At 39.9% G+C, this 15,106-nt stretch overlaps 1 protein-coding gene across 2 annotated transcripts in view; it reads left to right on the top strand.

Moving 5' to 3' along the window:
- Positions 1-215: 215 nt before the first annotated feature.
- Positions 216-15,106, top strand: part of UCHL5 (ubiquitin C-terminal hydrolase L5) — a 47,057-nt gene continuing 32,166 nt past the window's right edge. For both annotated transcript variants that reach the window (XM_059998432.1, XM_059998425.1), the window contains exons 1-3: positions 216-423; positions 6,939-7,002; positions 8,706-8,811. In XM_059998432.1, the coding sequence (XP_059854415.1) occupies positions 348-423; positions 6,939-7,002; positions 8,706-8,811 (246 nt within the window). In that variant the 5' untranslated portion in view covers positions 216-347. The remainder of the gene's footprint in view (positions 424-6,938; positions 7,003-8,705; positions 8,812-15,106) is intronic.

Genomic DNA, 15,106 nt, shown 5'->3' with positions numbered 1-15,106 from the left:
CGCCCCCCTGGGCGTGCCCCGCCCCCGCCCCAGACTGGCGAGAGTCCCGGATGTTCCCTCCACCGGCGCCCCAAATCCCGCCCTTTCTCGGCGGCCCTGGCCCCTCGGAATCGGCTCCGGGTCCTGCGCAGCCCAGAAAGAGTTTCGCCGTCTCTTGGGTGGCTAGAGCGTCCTCCCGCGCTCTGTCGCGCTGCAGGTGACGGCGCCCGGAGGCTGTCGGGAAGTAGGCGGGGTGACGTGAGGTTGACGAGACAACGGCGGGTTTGCCGAGCTCAGTGGCCGGAGGCGGCTGGATTTGGGGGGGTGCCGGAGCCGGAGGTGGAGCGGGGCGGCGTGTGGCCGGGGCCATGACGGGCAATGCTGGGGAGTGGTGCCTCATGGAAAGCGACCCCGGGGTCTTCACCGAGCTCATTAAAGGATTCGGTGAGAGCCAAGGGGACCGTCCTGGGCCGGGGGTCACGGGAGGAGGCCTGATCTGGGCACGCAGTGCTTCCCTGCGGCCGCCGTCGTCCAGCGTCTGAAGGGAGGCGACTCTCTAACCGTGGAGTCGGGGAGGGGGAAAGGCAGGGCTCCGGTCCCTCCTTGGTCCCGGCCAGTCGGGTTTCCGTGGTGATCTGAGAGCCACACCGCGAGGGCAGGAGCGTGTCCCCGGAACTCGGCGCTCCAGTACTAGCTTCACTGACCTGAGCCCCCGCCCCGGTTCCCACCACCCCCCTTTACGTACCGATTCTTCCCTTTGCACCACGGGGCGCCCCCATTCCGGGCAGGGGTGCCCAGGTACGTGTCTCAGGCCATCGGTGCTACAGGAAAAGTCGGATGCGCCTTGTCGAGGGTGGGGTGTCCAAGGCCCAAGCCGCCCCGGAACCTGACATTCGAGTTATTCGGAGCAGAACCCCTCGAGTGTGTGCCCAGCCCTGCGAACGTTCGCACAGGCTGGCCGCGTGGGACGCACGGACCAGCTCGCTAGTTCTGCTCATTTTGTGGCCTCCGGGGAAGTGTGCTTTCTCCACCTAGTGCTCCAGAGGCTACATGCTTGCCTCGTAATTTCTTTCTGACTCTGTTCCTTATCTCTGGTCCTAAGTAACCAACATATTTGACTTTGTAGCCTTTCCTGTCCCTGCAGCTCTGCTTTGGCTGTAAGTTTATTTTTATCTGTTATTTCTCAAGTATTAATTTTAGCTCTTATGTTAAAACTTGTACTTGAGGTGGAAATTCAACATTGAAATAGATAACTGTTTGTTGTACGTAGCTGACTGTTTGGATATCATGTATTGGGCATATATTGTTTACCTGCTATGTCTGACACATTGGTAGGGTTTGGATATTTTTAATGTGAATAAAGCATGACTGCTGTTCTAAAGAACTGACAAGCAAATTATAATATGGCGTATTAATTGCTACATTAGAGTAGGTACACACAGGTCGTGGAAGAGCACAGGCAGAAGGAAAGGCATAAACAGTAGTGGTGGTAAAGTATATGACTTAGGGAACAGCTGGGAAAGTGACTAAAACATAATGTAACAGACTTCAGGAGTATTTCAATCCGAAGCTGAAAAGATAAACTGAGGCCAGATTGTGTGGCATGTTGTGTAGTGTGGATTGCCCTGTAGCCCCTGGGGACTTAACTGTCAAAGATATTTCAAGGCTGAAATGATATTTTTATAATTTAAAAAGATTTACTACTTGTAGTGTGCAGGGTAGATTGGCGTGAAGTAAGAGAAGCTAGAAGCCTCTTAAAATGGTCAGAATTTGAGATGATTGGCTCCACACATAAAGTAGTGATTTGGAGAGGAGGAGGTCGATTCAATAATTTTTGCTATATTTAAATCCACAGGACTGTTAACTGCTGGGATGTAGGGAAAAAGAGGTGACAATGACTCTAGTTTCTAGCTTGGGAGACTGGTGAAGTACAAGTACAAGAGAAGAGTAGGCTTGATGGACAAGAAAGTGGGTTCAGCTTTGGACATACACTGAGTTTGAGATGTCTGCAGGTTTTAAGCCATAAACTTTACCTTCAAAACCTTAACTATTATGACATGTTAGAGTTAACCTTAAGAAACGTTGTATCAGGCAAATTTGTTTATTTTAAAATTAGTCCATTCTGTTAAAGCTTTTGCTCCAATTTCGTACATGCAGAAAACTTGGAATTGAAAATGATTTAAATAAAAGCATGCGTAAGAGACTGCCATGGAACTGCACCTTCTGTACCTGCACAAATGAAAACTGAAGCTATAGTTATTAGACTGGTTTAATTAGCAGAAGAACTTTGCAAAAAGTTAAATGATGGTAGTTGTATATCACCATCAGATGCTTCAAAGAGACTGAGTTTATTCCAGTCATTTTCTTTGTTCCTCATTCAATTCATGGATTTGAAAAACCTTTGGGGGCTTCCCTGGTGGCGCAGTGGTTGAGAGTCCGCCTGCCGATGCAGGGGACACGGGTTCGTGCCCCGGTCCAGGAAGATCCCACATGCTGCGGAGTGGCTGGGCCCGTGAGCCATGGCCGCTGAGTCTGCACGTCCGGAGCCTGTGCTCTGCAACGGGAGAGGCCACAACAGTGAGAGGCCCGCATACTGCAAAAAAAAAATAAAAAAACCTTTGGAAGTTTATTCTTTCAAAAGTGAAACATCTTATTGTGTTATGAATGCTATTGTAGATTTAAGTTTCTTCATTGAAGTGGAAATTATTTGAGTTCAGTGAATATATTAAATAAAATTTTTGGTGGAATATAACGTCATGGTAAAACAAAGTTCTTATTAAATTAAGAAACTGATGGAGCAGAACTATACTTTCAATTGATACAATGCATACATAATTCATAAATGCAGCAAAACAAACTAGGATAGTCTACTAATTGAAAATAGAGGCTGTATATTTCTGCTTCCAGCCAAGATAGAGTAACAGGGACTAGATTTACTACAACAAATCAGTGACCTCAGCTTTCCCTTCAAGAAACTAGAAGAAGATGAGTAAATTAAACCTAAAGTAAGCAGATAAAAGGAAGTAATAGAGATCAGAGTTGAAATTAGTAAAACAGAAAAGAGAAAAATAGTGGAGAAAGTCAATGAAACCAAAAGCTGGTTTCTCAAAGATCAATAAAATGCATAAACCTGTAGTCAGACTGATCAGAAGAAAGAGAGGAGACAAATGACCAATATCAGGAATAAGAGAGATGACATCACTACAGATTCTACAGATTTTTTAAAAAAATTAAATAGTTATTTTTTGGCTGGATTGGGTCTTCGTTGCTGCGTGTGGGCTTTCTCTAGTTGCGGCGAGCGGGGGCTACTCTTTGTTGCAGTGCACAGGCTTCTCATTGCAGTGGCTTCTCTTGTTGCAGAGCACAGGCTCTGGACGTGAGGGCTTCAGTAGTTGTGGCACGTGGGCTCAGTAGTTGTGGCTCATGGGCTCTAGATCATAGGCTCAGTAGTTGTGGCTCACGGACTTAGTTGCTCCGTGGCACGTGGGATCTTCCCGGACCAGGGATCGAACCCGTGTCCCCTGCGTTGGCAGGCGGATTCTTAACCACTGCGCTACCAGGGAAGTCCCGGATTCTAGATATTAAAAGGATAAGTGAATATTTTAATATTTATGCAAATAAATTTGACAACTTGGATGACATGTCCAAATTCCTTTAAAGACGCAAATTACCAAAGTTCACTCAAGAGGTAATAAATAAACAGTATAGCCTTATGTGTAGGCTATAAAAATACTCCCCAAGAGTATTTTTCTTGGGGAGAAAGACTCCAGGTATATTGTTAAGAAAATTATTTTTAGAATTGGTTTTTGAATAGACTGTTTTATGGAGCCACCAGTACTATAATACAAATGTGTTAGTCAAGATATAAATATTTTAAAACATTTTAATTTAAAAATTTATTTAATGTCCTATTAAGTAAAATCAATTTAATAAAAGAGGTGTTCTGGTTTGAATGACAGATTATTTGGTCATCCTATTTAAGACCCAGTTCAACTATTTTTAAATTATTTATTTATTTAATTTTTTTGGCCGCGTGGCATGTGGGTTCTTAATTCCCTGACTAGGGTTCAAACCCGAGCCCCTTGCATTGGAAGCAGGGAGTCTTAACCACTGGACCGCCAGGGAAGTCCCCCAGTTTAACTATACATTAAAGTTTTTTCTGATCAGCAAGGATAGTTGGCTACCTCTTAACTTCCAGAACGCATCCCGTGTACCTTTTATATGCAAAACATGCAGACTGCACAGTCTTTGAGTTATATGAGCTTGTTTCCTACTAGGTTGAAGTTCTTAAGCATTGTTAAAATAGTTTATTATTTCCTGTCCTTGTTAGGGCCTAATACCATGCTTGGCAGATACTTTCAACCTGCGGTTGGTTGAATCCGCGGACCCAGAACCCGTTGGATACAGAGGGCTGAATGTATTTGTTAAATACCAGTGAATCATTAACTTTTTAAAGCCTACCCCCCACCCCACTCAACTTTTTACTAGAATATATTAGAGGAATCAGCATGGTGATTCTTTGTGTTTGGTATTTGAGAACGTATACCTCACAAGAATTGTGTGGATTGGATGAAGCAGGTAGTATTCTTGTTTTAAACATGAGGAAAGTGAGGCTCAAAGACATGTTCTCACTCAAGGTAAAGAACTTAAAGGCAGTGCTAGAATTACAACCTAGTTCTCTTGAATCATTGCTTATTTCTCTTTCCATTATACCATGCATTATTTGAAATTGAATGTACATAGGGGATTATTAGAATTGAATGTATATAAGGAGATAGATGCTAACAGTTAAGTACTATGTTTTCCTTACACAGAGATGTGTATGTGTCTAACATAAGGTTATTTAAACAGTGTCACCACTTGAAATTATACCTTTGCAAAATATTTTGGGGCTCTTTTAATTCAGTGGCTTTTGTTGTGTTTTTGTATGATATGTGCAATGTTTTAACGTTTGGCCTTTTTACAGTTGATTTCCAATAGCATAACCAGTGTTAAGTGCATTAGTGTTCTTTTGTGCCCTTTCTTGATAACACGTATAAATATAGGTTCACACTTAAACAAGCTTTTTTTCCCAACTTAATGTATGTGGACGTCTAGCAACCTGTTCTAGACATTCAGGTTGTTTCTAGTTCTTCTCTACTACAAATAATGAAGTAACTCTCCTTGTACCTGTATCTTTAATGCTTGGGTGGGAGCTAATAGATATTTGCTGAGCAGAGCAAATTGAGGTACTGAATGGTATGAATGCCCAAAGTCACATAGTTGGTTGGTCCAGTTTTTTTTTTTTTTAAACCACAGATTTTTGCATGTGATCTAAAGGCTTCTCCAGCACTCACTTGAAAATAATCTGGAACAATAGAAAGTGCCCAGACTTTGGAACCAGACATGGGTTTTAATTAACTTTTTGGCATATATTAGTTGTAGTGAATTTAGATAAGACACCTAACATCCCTAAGCCTCTTCCATATAATACTTTCCTTGCAGGGATTAGAGAAAATGCATTCAGAGCACTTTACACATTGCAGTTACTGGTAAATAAGGCTGTTTTTTTCTGTTGTGATCATAATGCTACCTGACATTTTGCCGAGGCATTGTATTAAATGTATCTCATGCATAATAAATTACCTTATGAGATAGTAAGTCATCTCATTTATTTCTCACAACAGCTCTATGAGTATGGGGAACAGAGAGGTTCAGTGGTCATGTAGCCGGTAAATGGAGGAGCCATGATTCAAACCTTGGCAGTTTGGAGGCCAGGCTCTTAACCGGTACACCATTACCACCATATGAACTACTAGAGCACAGTTCTCGACCTTGGTACTCTTGCCTTGCCTTGCAGGGATTAGACATTTTGGGCCCGATAATTCATTTTGTCTTGACACTTTGGGGCAGATAATTCTCTGTTGTCAGGGGCTATTCTGTGCAATGTAGGATGTTCAGTATCTCTGGCCTCTACCTACTAGATGCTACCTCCCCGCCCCCCAAGTGACAGTAGGGACAGTAAAAATGTCTTCAGACATTTTGAGATGTTCCCTGGCGGGGGTCGGGGGTGCAGAGGCATAAAAAACATCATCCTGGTTGAGAACCACTGTTGTAGAAGAAGAACATATTTGGGGGACTCTGATGTGGTTGATATTAAATTAAATTTTTAAAGTATAGAATTGGAATTTAGGAAAAGGGTCAGAACTAAATAGTGTTCTGAAATTCACTCTTAAGTGGTAGCTATTTATTACCACTTTATTTATTTATTTATTTTATTTTATTATTTATTTTTGGCTGTGTTGGGTCTTTGTTGCTGTTCGTGGGCTTTCTCTAGTTGCAGCGAGCGGGGGCTACTCTTTGTTGTGGTGCGCAGGCTTCTCATTGTGGTGGCTTCTCTTGTTGCGGAGCACGGGCTCTAGGCATGCAGGCTTCAGTAGTTGTGGCTCGTGGGCTCTAGAGCACAGGCTCAGTAGTTGTGGCACACGAGCTTAGTTGTTCTGCAGCATGTGGGATCTTCCCGGACCAGGGCTCGAACCCGTGTCCCCTGCATTGGCAGGCGGATTCTCAGCCACTGTGCCACCAGGGATGCCCCTATTACCACTTTAAAAATAAAGTGTACAGTAAGGAAAAAAGGGGGCTGCGGGCAGAGCTGTGGAAACATAGCAGCTGAGTGAAGGGAGTGGATGAAGAGGAGCCAGAGATTGAGAGAGACTGAGAAGGAGCCATGGGGTGGTGTCCAGTGAAAATAAATCTTGAAACTTTTTAAAGTTGTCAAAGGAATATACTCCCACTATAATAATTAGGAAATAGTAAAGGTAGGACTAGGATTTGACTGTGAGCTTTATCAGTTTTACCATTTTAATTTGTCATGTCTTATCGCCCCCAAATGTGCTTTTCTTTCAGTTAATATTTTATTTAGTGGCGAAGGAAAAAAAATGAGTTATTTTGTCTTCTGAAGAAATAATTTCTTATTTCAGGTTGCCGAGGAGCCCAAGTAGAAGAAATATGGAGTTTAGAGCCTGAGAATTTTGAAAAATTAAAGTAAGTTTGTTTTTACTTACGTTAAAAGTAATATGTCTATACTTAAGCAAACTTTCATGAGTTTATTTTACTTGGGTTACCTTAGTCTGAACACATTATCTCCTTTAAGATTTTTTTCAGCTGTGTGAGGTAGGTATTATTCCCATTTTATAACCAAGAACCTGAGACTCATAGATAAGTAATTTGCAAGGGATTCAAAACTAAGTCTCTGTAATTCCATATCAACAAAGTACTGATAGGTTGATTTTTTTACAACTTTCACTTATAGATCAATACTGTTAGAACATGGAACACATTTTAACATAAAACACATGAATAATAGGCCAGTCTACAAAACTATACTTGACAGATAATGTATAGTAATAGTAATTCAGAACTTTAAAAAAATTAATTTATTTTTGGCTGTGTTGGGTCTTCATGCTGCACGCAGGCTTTCTCTAGTTGCGGCGAGCGGGGGCCACCCTTCGTTGCGGTGCATGGGCTTCTTATTGCGGTGGCTTCTCTTGTTGCAGAGCACGGGCTCTAGGTGCGTGGGTTCAGTAGTTGTGGCTCATGGGCTCTAGAGCGCAGGCTCAGTAGTTGTGGCGCACGGACTTAGTTGCTCCGCGGCATGTGGGATCTTCCCGGACCAGGGCTCCAACCCGTGTCCCCTGCATTGGCAGGTGGACTCTCAACCACTGCGCCACCAGGGAAGTCCCAGAACTTTTTTTAATACATTATTACATTGCTTCTTGTGGAGGTTACAGTTCAGATTCCAAATATTGATGCCAGGAAGTACCTTCCTCTTACTCTGTCCTGATTTCTCTGGGCCTCTCCTTAACCCCCAACCTCCAAGCATTGACTCTGGATTGCAAATGGAGGGCTAGGGAGTTTTCACTGCGGGGAGCATTCTTCGGTCCTGGAATGGGGACTGTAGCGATATGTTTTTTATAGTAAGGAGACAGTTCCCTCCCCCCTATTTTCTTCTTCCCCACAAAGAGAGCAGTCATTTTAGATGGAATAAGAGAGAAATTCTGGCTGGATGATCAGGGAAGGTTAATTAAAGATGCATCATTTGACCTGTCTTTAAGGGATAGGAAAGATTTTTATTGCTTGGAAGGCAGTGGTGAGAGATAGACTGGAGAGAATCCTAAAGTGGTGATTTTGTGGGCAACAACCGTTCCTTTGGGGAGGTGATGATTTCATTATGTGTGAGATGCAACATCCAGTCATACTGTAGTGTGACGGTTGCTCATGCATCCAATAATTATATGAAGGTGACGTCCTATATTTCTTAGTATTTATGCTAGCAGCCATTTATCTGTAAACATCCTATGTGAACTTTATTCATGTATATCAGAATTCAGTCTAGGGTTAACAGCTTCTTCTAGTTTTGCTATGTTCTTTCTGTTTTTTTTTGTTGTTGTTGTTCTTTCTGTTTTTAAGTGAGGTAATATAAGGTAGAATTGAATAATGCACAGATCTGAGATTATTCCTTTCATAACAATTCCATTTTAATTGATGTATTTTTTAAAAATTTTGTTAGCCGTGTCTTGGGCAACATTCTAGTAACTATGAACAGCAATAGAAATCTTTAAAAAATTTCTCAAATTTACTTCATTTGCATTGTATTTGTTAAGTAAATGACCAAAACTTAACATATTGACAGTGTGTTAAAAGAAGCAAGGTTTGGTGTCACTAATTTGTATTTTTTTGTTTTGTAGGCCAGTTCATGGGTTGATTTTTCTTTTCAAGTGGCAGCCAGGAGAAGAACCAGCAGGCTCTGTGGTTCAGGACTCCAGACTTGACACGATATTTTTTGCCAAGCAGGTATGGTCCTTGGATACTGTGGAGTCTCAAGAGCAACCCTCTTTACAAACAGGACTCTTCCACCTGGGTCTCTAGTGTCGCAGTTCTCAAACTTCTCGGTCCTAGGACTCCTTCACATTCTTAAAAATTATTGAGATCCCCAAAGACCTTCTGTTTATATGGGTTATATTTATTAGTATTTATCATTTAGACATTAAAACTGAGACATTTAAAATATTTATTAATTGCTTTAAAAGTAAAAATAAGTTCATTACATGTTAATGAATTTTTTAAATGAAGCATAAATATCTTTACCAAAGCAAAAAAATAGTGAGATGAGCACATTATTTTACATTTTTGTAAATATCTTTAATGTCTGGCTTAATATTAAGCACACAGCTGGATTCTCCTATCAGCTTCTTTATTCACTCTGTTGCAATGTTTTCGTTTTGTTTTGTTTTTGGTTGAAGTATATGATTTAGTCTCACACATATGTGTAGTTGGAGAGGGAGAAGTATGTTAATTTCTTTTCCAGGAAATTATGGATATTCTTTGATATTATATCAAAACTCCAGAAATGTTCCTCTCCTAAAGATTGGTTGCAGTGTGAAATCTGAGATCATACTAATGAACTTTGTACTTTGATATATAAAAATCCTTTGGTTTATCTTGCTCTTCAAAAGGATCTTTTACTCTTGGAGGATCTTATAACATTGTGCATTGGTCATTTTGAAAATTTACCGACTTAGGCAGATTTTCTAAATGTTGACACATGATTATATATGTTATCAACAAGTCACATTTGTTAATATCAGCATCTGTATCATTAGAAGAATTGATAAGTATCCTGAAACTTTTAAACTCACAGTGGTGGATCTATGGATCTGAATCTTACAAAATCCTAATTTTCACTTGAGAATTCAAATTTTATGAAGGACAACAAATACTATCAGATGTTTTCCTTGAAGTGATAGACTCATTTCACTCATTTTCAAGAAAATATCTGCCAGGTACCGTCTGAACAGCCGTATTTGTCTGCTGTATGTCCTTGCAAGTAAAAGATGATGTTCCAAGAAAAAAGCAGCCAACTTAGCTGACAGTTCAAACAATTTCACTAATGCCTTTCATGGAATCAACTGGCATGTTTTGGTTTGCTGAAGTGCTTTATTTGTACCACCTGTTTCACTCAACCACTTGTACTCTGAGGTCAAAATATAATAAAAAATTTACTGCTTTATCAAAGACATTCTTCACTAAAACTGGTTTTTGTTTTGTTAATTTTTAAAATTACGCACGTGTGTCAGTGAAACAGTTTAATGCCACTGCCTAGGTATATGCTAAAATACCAGCAGTTTTACCCTCGATTGCTGTTGTGCTACAGTGTAAATAAGAAAGCAGGGGAAAAAAGCAAAAACTGTTTTGGAATTATTATGGAAACAATTTTGAGCTCACAAACCCCTTGAAAAGGGTCTTAGGAATTTCCAGGGGTACATGGACCACACTTTGAGAACTGCTGTTCTGGAGTACACAGTGAAACGTTTAACCAACGTTATTAGATGCCTCCTTATTTTGGAGTCCATTGTTTGGAAAAGCTGAAAAAGAGAATGATGAAAGAGGTTTGATTAATGTATAAAATCTAAGCTAAATATGATCTCATTTGTTTGAAAATTGCACTTATTTCTGAGACTCAAAAAATTGCTTAAGATAATCTCATTAACCTTTAGGAAGGTGGAAACAATAAAACTGCTAATTCTCATTACTGCCCTTTAAATCAAATGTTTACTATTCCACTTAGTAACTTGTTTTTCCTTTTTCTCTTATTTTATTACTTCTTTCCATTTTCCCCCCCAACTTTTAAAAATTGAGTGTTTTTAGAGAAATTAGCATTTTTTTGCTTTACTTCAAGGGTTTGGAGAACATTATTTTATCATTGTGTACTTAAAATATCTTAAGTTACAGAAATATATAGTGATGAGTGAATATCCCTGTGCTCCCACACCCATATCTACTAACCCCTTCTAACAGTTTGACTCATTCATTTAATCAACGAGTAGTTGTTGAGCACCTCCTTTGTGCTGGGCATTGTTTTAGGTCCTAGGGATGTAATGGTGGATAAGGCAGGCATGTGTCTTCTTACTGGTAACAACTATCACCATAGCAGTACCAACAACAGCCCACATTTACGATGTTTGTTGTGTGCCAGATATTGTGCTTTAGACATGTTATTTATTTGACCCTTGCAACGGCCCTATGAGGTATTACCCTCATTTCACAGATGAAGAAATTGAGGCCTAGAAAAATTAACTTACTTGCCTGAGGTCACACAGCTAGTACATGGTGGATCCAGAATTTAAACCTAGGTCTAAAGCCCAGGTTGGTTGTTCCACCTGCCATACTGCCTCCCACATTTTCTATTCACTTGTTAACACATTCTTATTATCTTTTTTTTTTCTGAAGTTGGACTGTTGTGCAAAATATTTTGCATCTTTCTTCACTTAATGATAAAAGTTTGACTTTCAGTGCACGTAACAGTATTAGCTAACATATTGAAGGCTTATTAGGTACTTTTATATGTATTATTTTTTAGTATTAATTTATTTGTAGTAACTGATCCTCACAGTGACCCTATGTGGTTTTACAGGTTCTTCATCATTTCACAGATGTGGAAACTGAGTCCCAGAGAGGTTAAGAAACTTGCCCAAGTTATGTAGCTAGTCAATGGGAGAGCTGGGTGCAAACCCAGGCACTGTTGCCTTGAAGTCCACACTCTTAACCATATCACAACACCACCTCTTTTAAAAGTATTCTTAGTATAAGCGTCCTATAATTTATTTAACTAAATTTCTTAATGGTAAACATTTTGAGATTCTAATTATTACTCTAACACAAATAATCCATTTATAAATTGTAATATTTATCATTGTACTATAATAATTATAATCACTGTGATTTTCAAGATCTAGGTAGTAGAGAAAAAGTAGGGGACAGATAGTTTGGTCCTTCAGGTGATTTTTCTCCTTTTAAAGACATTTTTTTTTTATGGTATATAAGAATCTATACCCATGATATAAAATGTAAGCATTATAAATGTACAATGTAGAAAATAAAAGTCCATTATAATCCCTGCTCCAGAGATAACCACTTAAAACAGTTTATATTTTTCAAGATTTTTTCCATATATATTTGTGTGTGTATTTAATTATATTTCTTCCTTACTAAATTGTAAACCCAGGAGTTTTCATGTATAATCCCTGACACATAGTAGGTATCTGATAAATGTAGAAAGAATATTACAGTTAAAGAACCCTAGGATTCACTAAGACACTAACAATGACTGACTTATAGAGGCCTAGGTATTTTTAAGGTATAAGAAAGTACTCTACAAAGAAAAAAAAATGATACTGGAGTATGAATTTATAATTTCTAGAGTCCCTTGATACTTTTCTAGTTCTGTATTACATTTCTACCTTACTATAATTTAATGTTTTATTTGTATTACATTATTCCTGCCATGTTTATTAATATGCCAGATTAGTAATTTCTCAATTACATTGTATTTTTTTATACTATATTATGCCAACAGTTTCTATTAAACTGGTCAGTAATTCAACAATAATATCTATCAGTCTTTTTAGTGTATGCCTCCTATGAACCTGTGCTAGAAATTTTATAGTATATATTACATAAATATATAATCCTTGGTTCTAGGCTTCAAGAGCTTATAGTAAAGATTTCCAATCCAGGGTCTCTGGGCTCTGAGGAATATTTTCAGATATTTAAAACATTTAATTAAAATTATATTTATTTGTGATAATGTCATACAGATTAACTAAATACATAGTTTTGGTATTTATGGATGGAATTGCATCATTTTAGAGAGGTAATACTGCCTGTCTTATGCTAATCATATGCTCTAATTGGAAGTGTGCATATGTGTGGATCATTGAGTAACAAAATATCTGGAAAAGGTGTCTTCTAGTAGTTACAATTTGTGTATAGGATCCAGGAATGACCCTTTTGGTAATGCTTCTCTGCAGAACATTGTTGTCTTGTTACTGTTTCACTGATGAGAAAGCTAAGGTCTGTCTGACTTATTGCTTTAGGTCATTGGTACTAGGTTTGTGTGACTCCACCTGTTCAGTCTTTCAGGAAAGAATGATTGAGTGTCTGCAATGTGTCAGACACTGTGCCAGGTGCTTGGGGAATGATAAACAGTCAGGAGCCCTCTCCTCAAGGGTATTTAGAGCTTAGTGGAGGAGATTGGTATTAATCCGTGAAATACAAAATTACAGTGGCAATAAGTGCTGTATGGATTGAAATGAGAACCGTATTGTGAAGTTCAAAAATAATCTATTAAGACTACCCTCCCTTCGGACACCAACTACAGAGTCTTGGGTACCACAAACCACCCTGACTTCTGATACTTGCAAGTTTGGGGAGTCCCCAGGACCACCCTCAGGTTCTATAATTTGTTAGAAAAACTCATAGACCTCACCAAAATCTGCTAGAGTCACATAGTTCGTTACAGTGAAAGGACACAGATTAAATTCAGCCAAGGGAAGAGACACACAGAGCGGAGTGCAGGAAAGCTGCGCGTGGTCTTCGCCCAGGGGAGTCAAAGCCAGCGCTGTAACTTGAGTGGCAGTGATGTGTGAGTGTGCAGAGTGCTGCCACTCAGGCCATCTCAGCCGATTCTTGGTATCGAGTTTTTATTGGCCCTCAGTCTCCTGCCACCCTGGAGGCTGAGATGATACTGTCGATCCAGAACCCACCCTAAGTCACACCGTGAGACTATCTGCGTGGCCCACAGCCCCCAGGTAAACGAAGACACTTTTGTGAGGAGGCATGGCTTCTCAAGAGCTTAGAGATCACCTCCCAGGAGCCAAGGGCAAAGGTCAGGCCTCTCTTAGGGCAAGACTAGATTCTTCACTGCACACATAAAAATGAGACTGAACTCTTCAGGGAGATCTGAGAAAGCTTCTCTGAGTAAGTGACATTTCAGCTGAAATCTAAAGGTTAAGTAGGTATTAACTAGGGGAAAGAGGTTGAGGATCATCCCAGATTACTAACAGCTTTATAGTAAAAGGGAGTAAGGCTAGTAAAATGTACTGTTACAGGAAGGCCAGTGTAGCTGGACTAGAGACAGCACAGGCAGGGCGGTGTGAGATGATGAAGCTGAGCAAGCAGTGTGGTAGTCAGGGTTCAGTACGATTAGGTATAGAGAAACAATGGTTTATAAGAAACACACGTTTTTCTCTTTCTCATTCACCGTGGAGCACGTCGAGATGGCAGGCTTTTTTGTTTTGTTCCTTTGTGTGTGCTTTCTATTCCAAAGGTTACTTCATAGTCTGAGATGATTGTTGGACTTTCAGCCATTCTATCTGAATTCCACATTCAAGACAGTAGAAGCGGACAACACACTCCTCTCTTTTTACGGACGTTTTCTAGAACTTGCTCATGTTACATGCTTTCTTCTCTTTGTCCAGAACTCAGTCACATGGCTGTACTTAGCAGCAGAGGGGGATGCTGTCCTCATTCCAGGTGGACATGGACCCAGATAAAATTTGGGTCCTCTGTTCATCTGGAAGAGGGAGAAGGTGGATAATAGAGAATAACTCTCCACTTCCTGCCAAGGTGTGGACAGAGGCAGAGCATGCTTGAGCCTTTTGTCTGTATCCTAAGAGCAGTAGAAGGTTTATTGAGGTGTTTTAAGAAGGGTGATGTGATCAGATTTTCATTTAGAAGAGATCACTTTGGCTACAGTGTGGGGAATGTGTTTGAGGAGGAGGGAGTGGTGTAGGATATGAGACTACATATCAGTTAGAATGCTTTTGTAGAAGTCCATGCAAAAGCAGGTAAAAGACTGTTAGTAGTGATAGTTGTGAACAGATTTGATTAATACTCAGGAGGTAGAGTAACTAGCACCTTTAATGTGTGATGATTAGACGTGATGAAGGAAGAGGACAGATCAGTCAGTGATGATGAGTGTGTTTTTCTTTTTTCCTTTTTAAAAAATTGATCTTCAGGTACACAGCATGGAATTATGATAATTCTTGACTGATGGCACACGCTCATGTCCTTTTATTTATTTGTTTACTTATTTGGTGACTAAGTAATGTAGTAAGCACCTAAGAACTCACCGCCTGGATAACCGTCATCTAACTATCATTTCCTTCTGTCCCACCCATTGTCCCACATAGCCCTCATCCTCCCTCCTTTCATCCAAGTAACCTGCATGTGGAGTTCTGTATATCGTTTCCTTGCTTTCCACTTTCTGTACTTTTTCTAATCCTAAAAGGGCTGTGTGTATATAAAA

Source organism: Delphinus delphis, chromosome 1 (genome assembly GCF_949987515.2).
Source record: "Delphinus delphis chromosome 1, mDelDel1.2, whole genome shotgun sequence".
Taxonomy (NCBI): Eukaryota; Metazoa; Chordata; class Mammalia; order Artiodactyla; family Delphinidae; genus Delphinus; species Delphinus delphis.
This window is presented reverse-complemented; position numbering and strand designations above follow the sequence as displayed.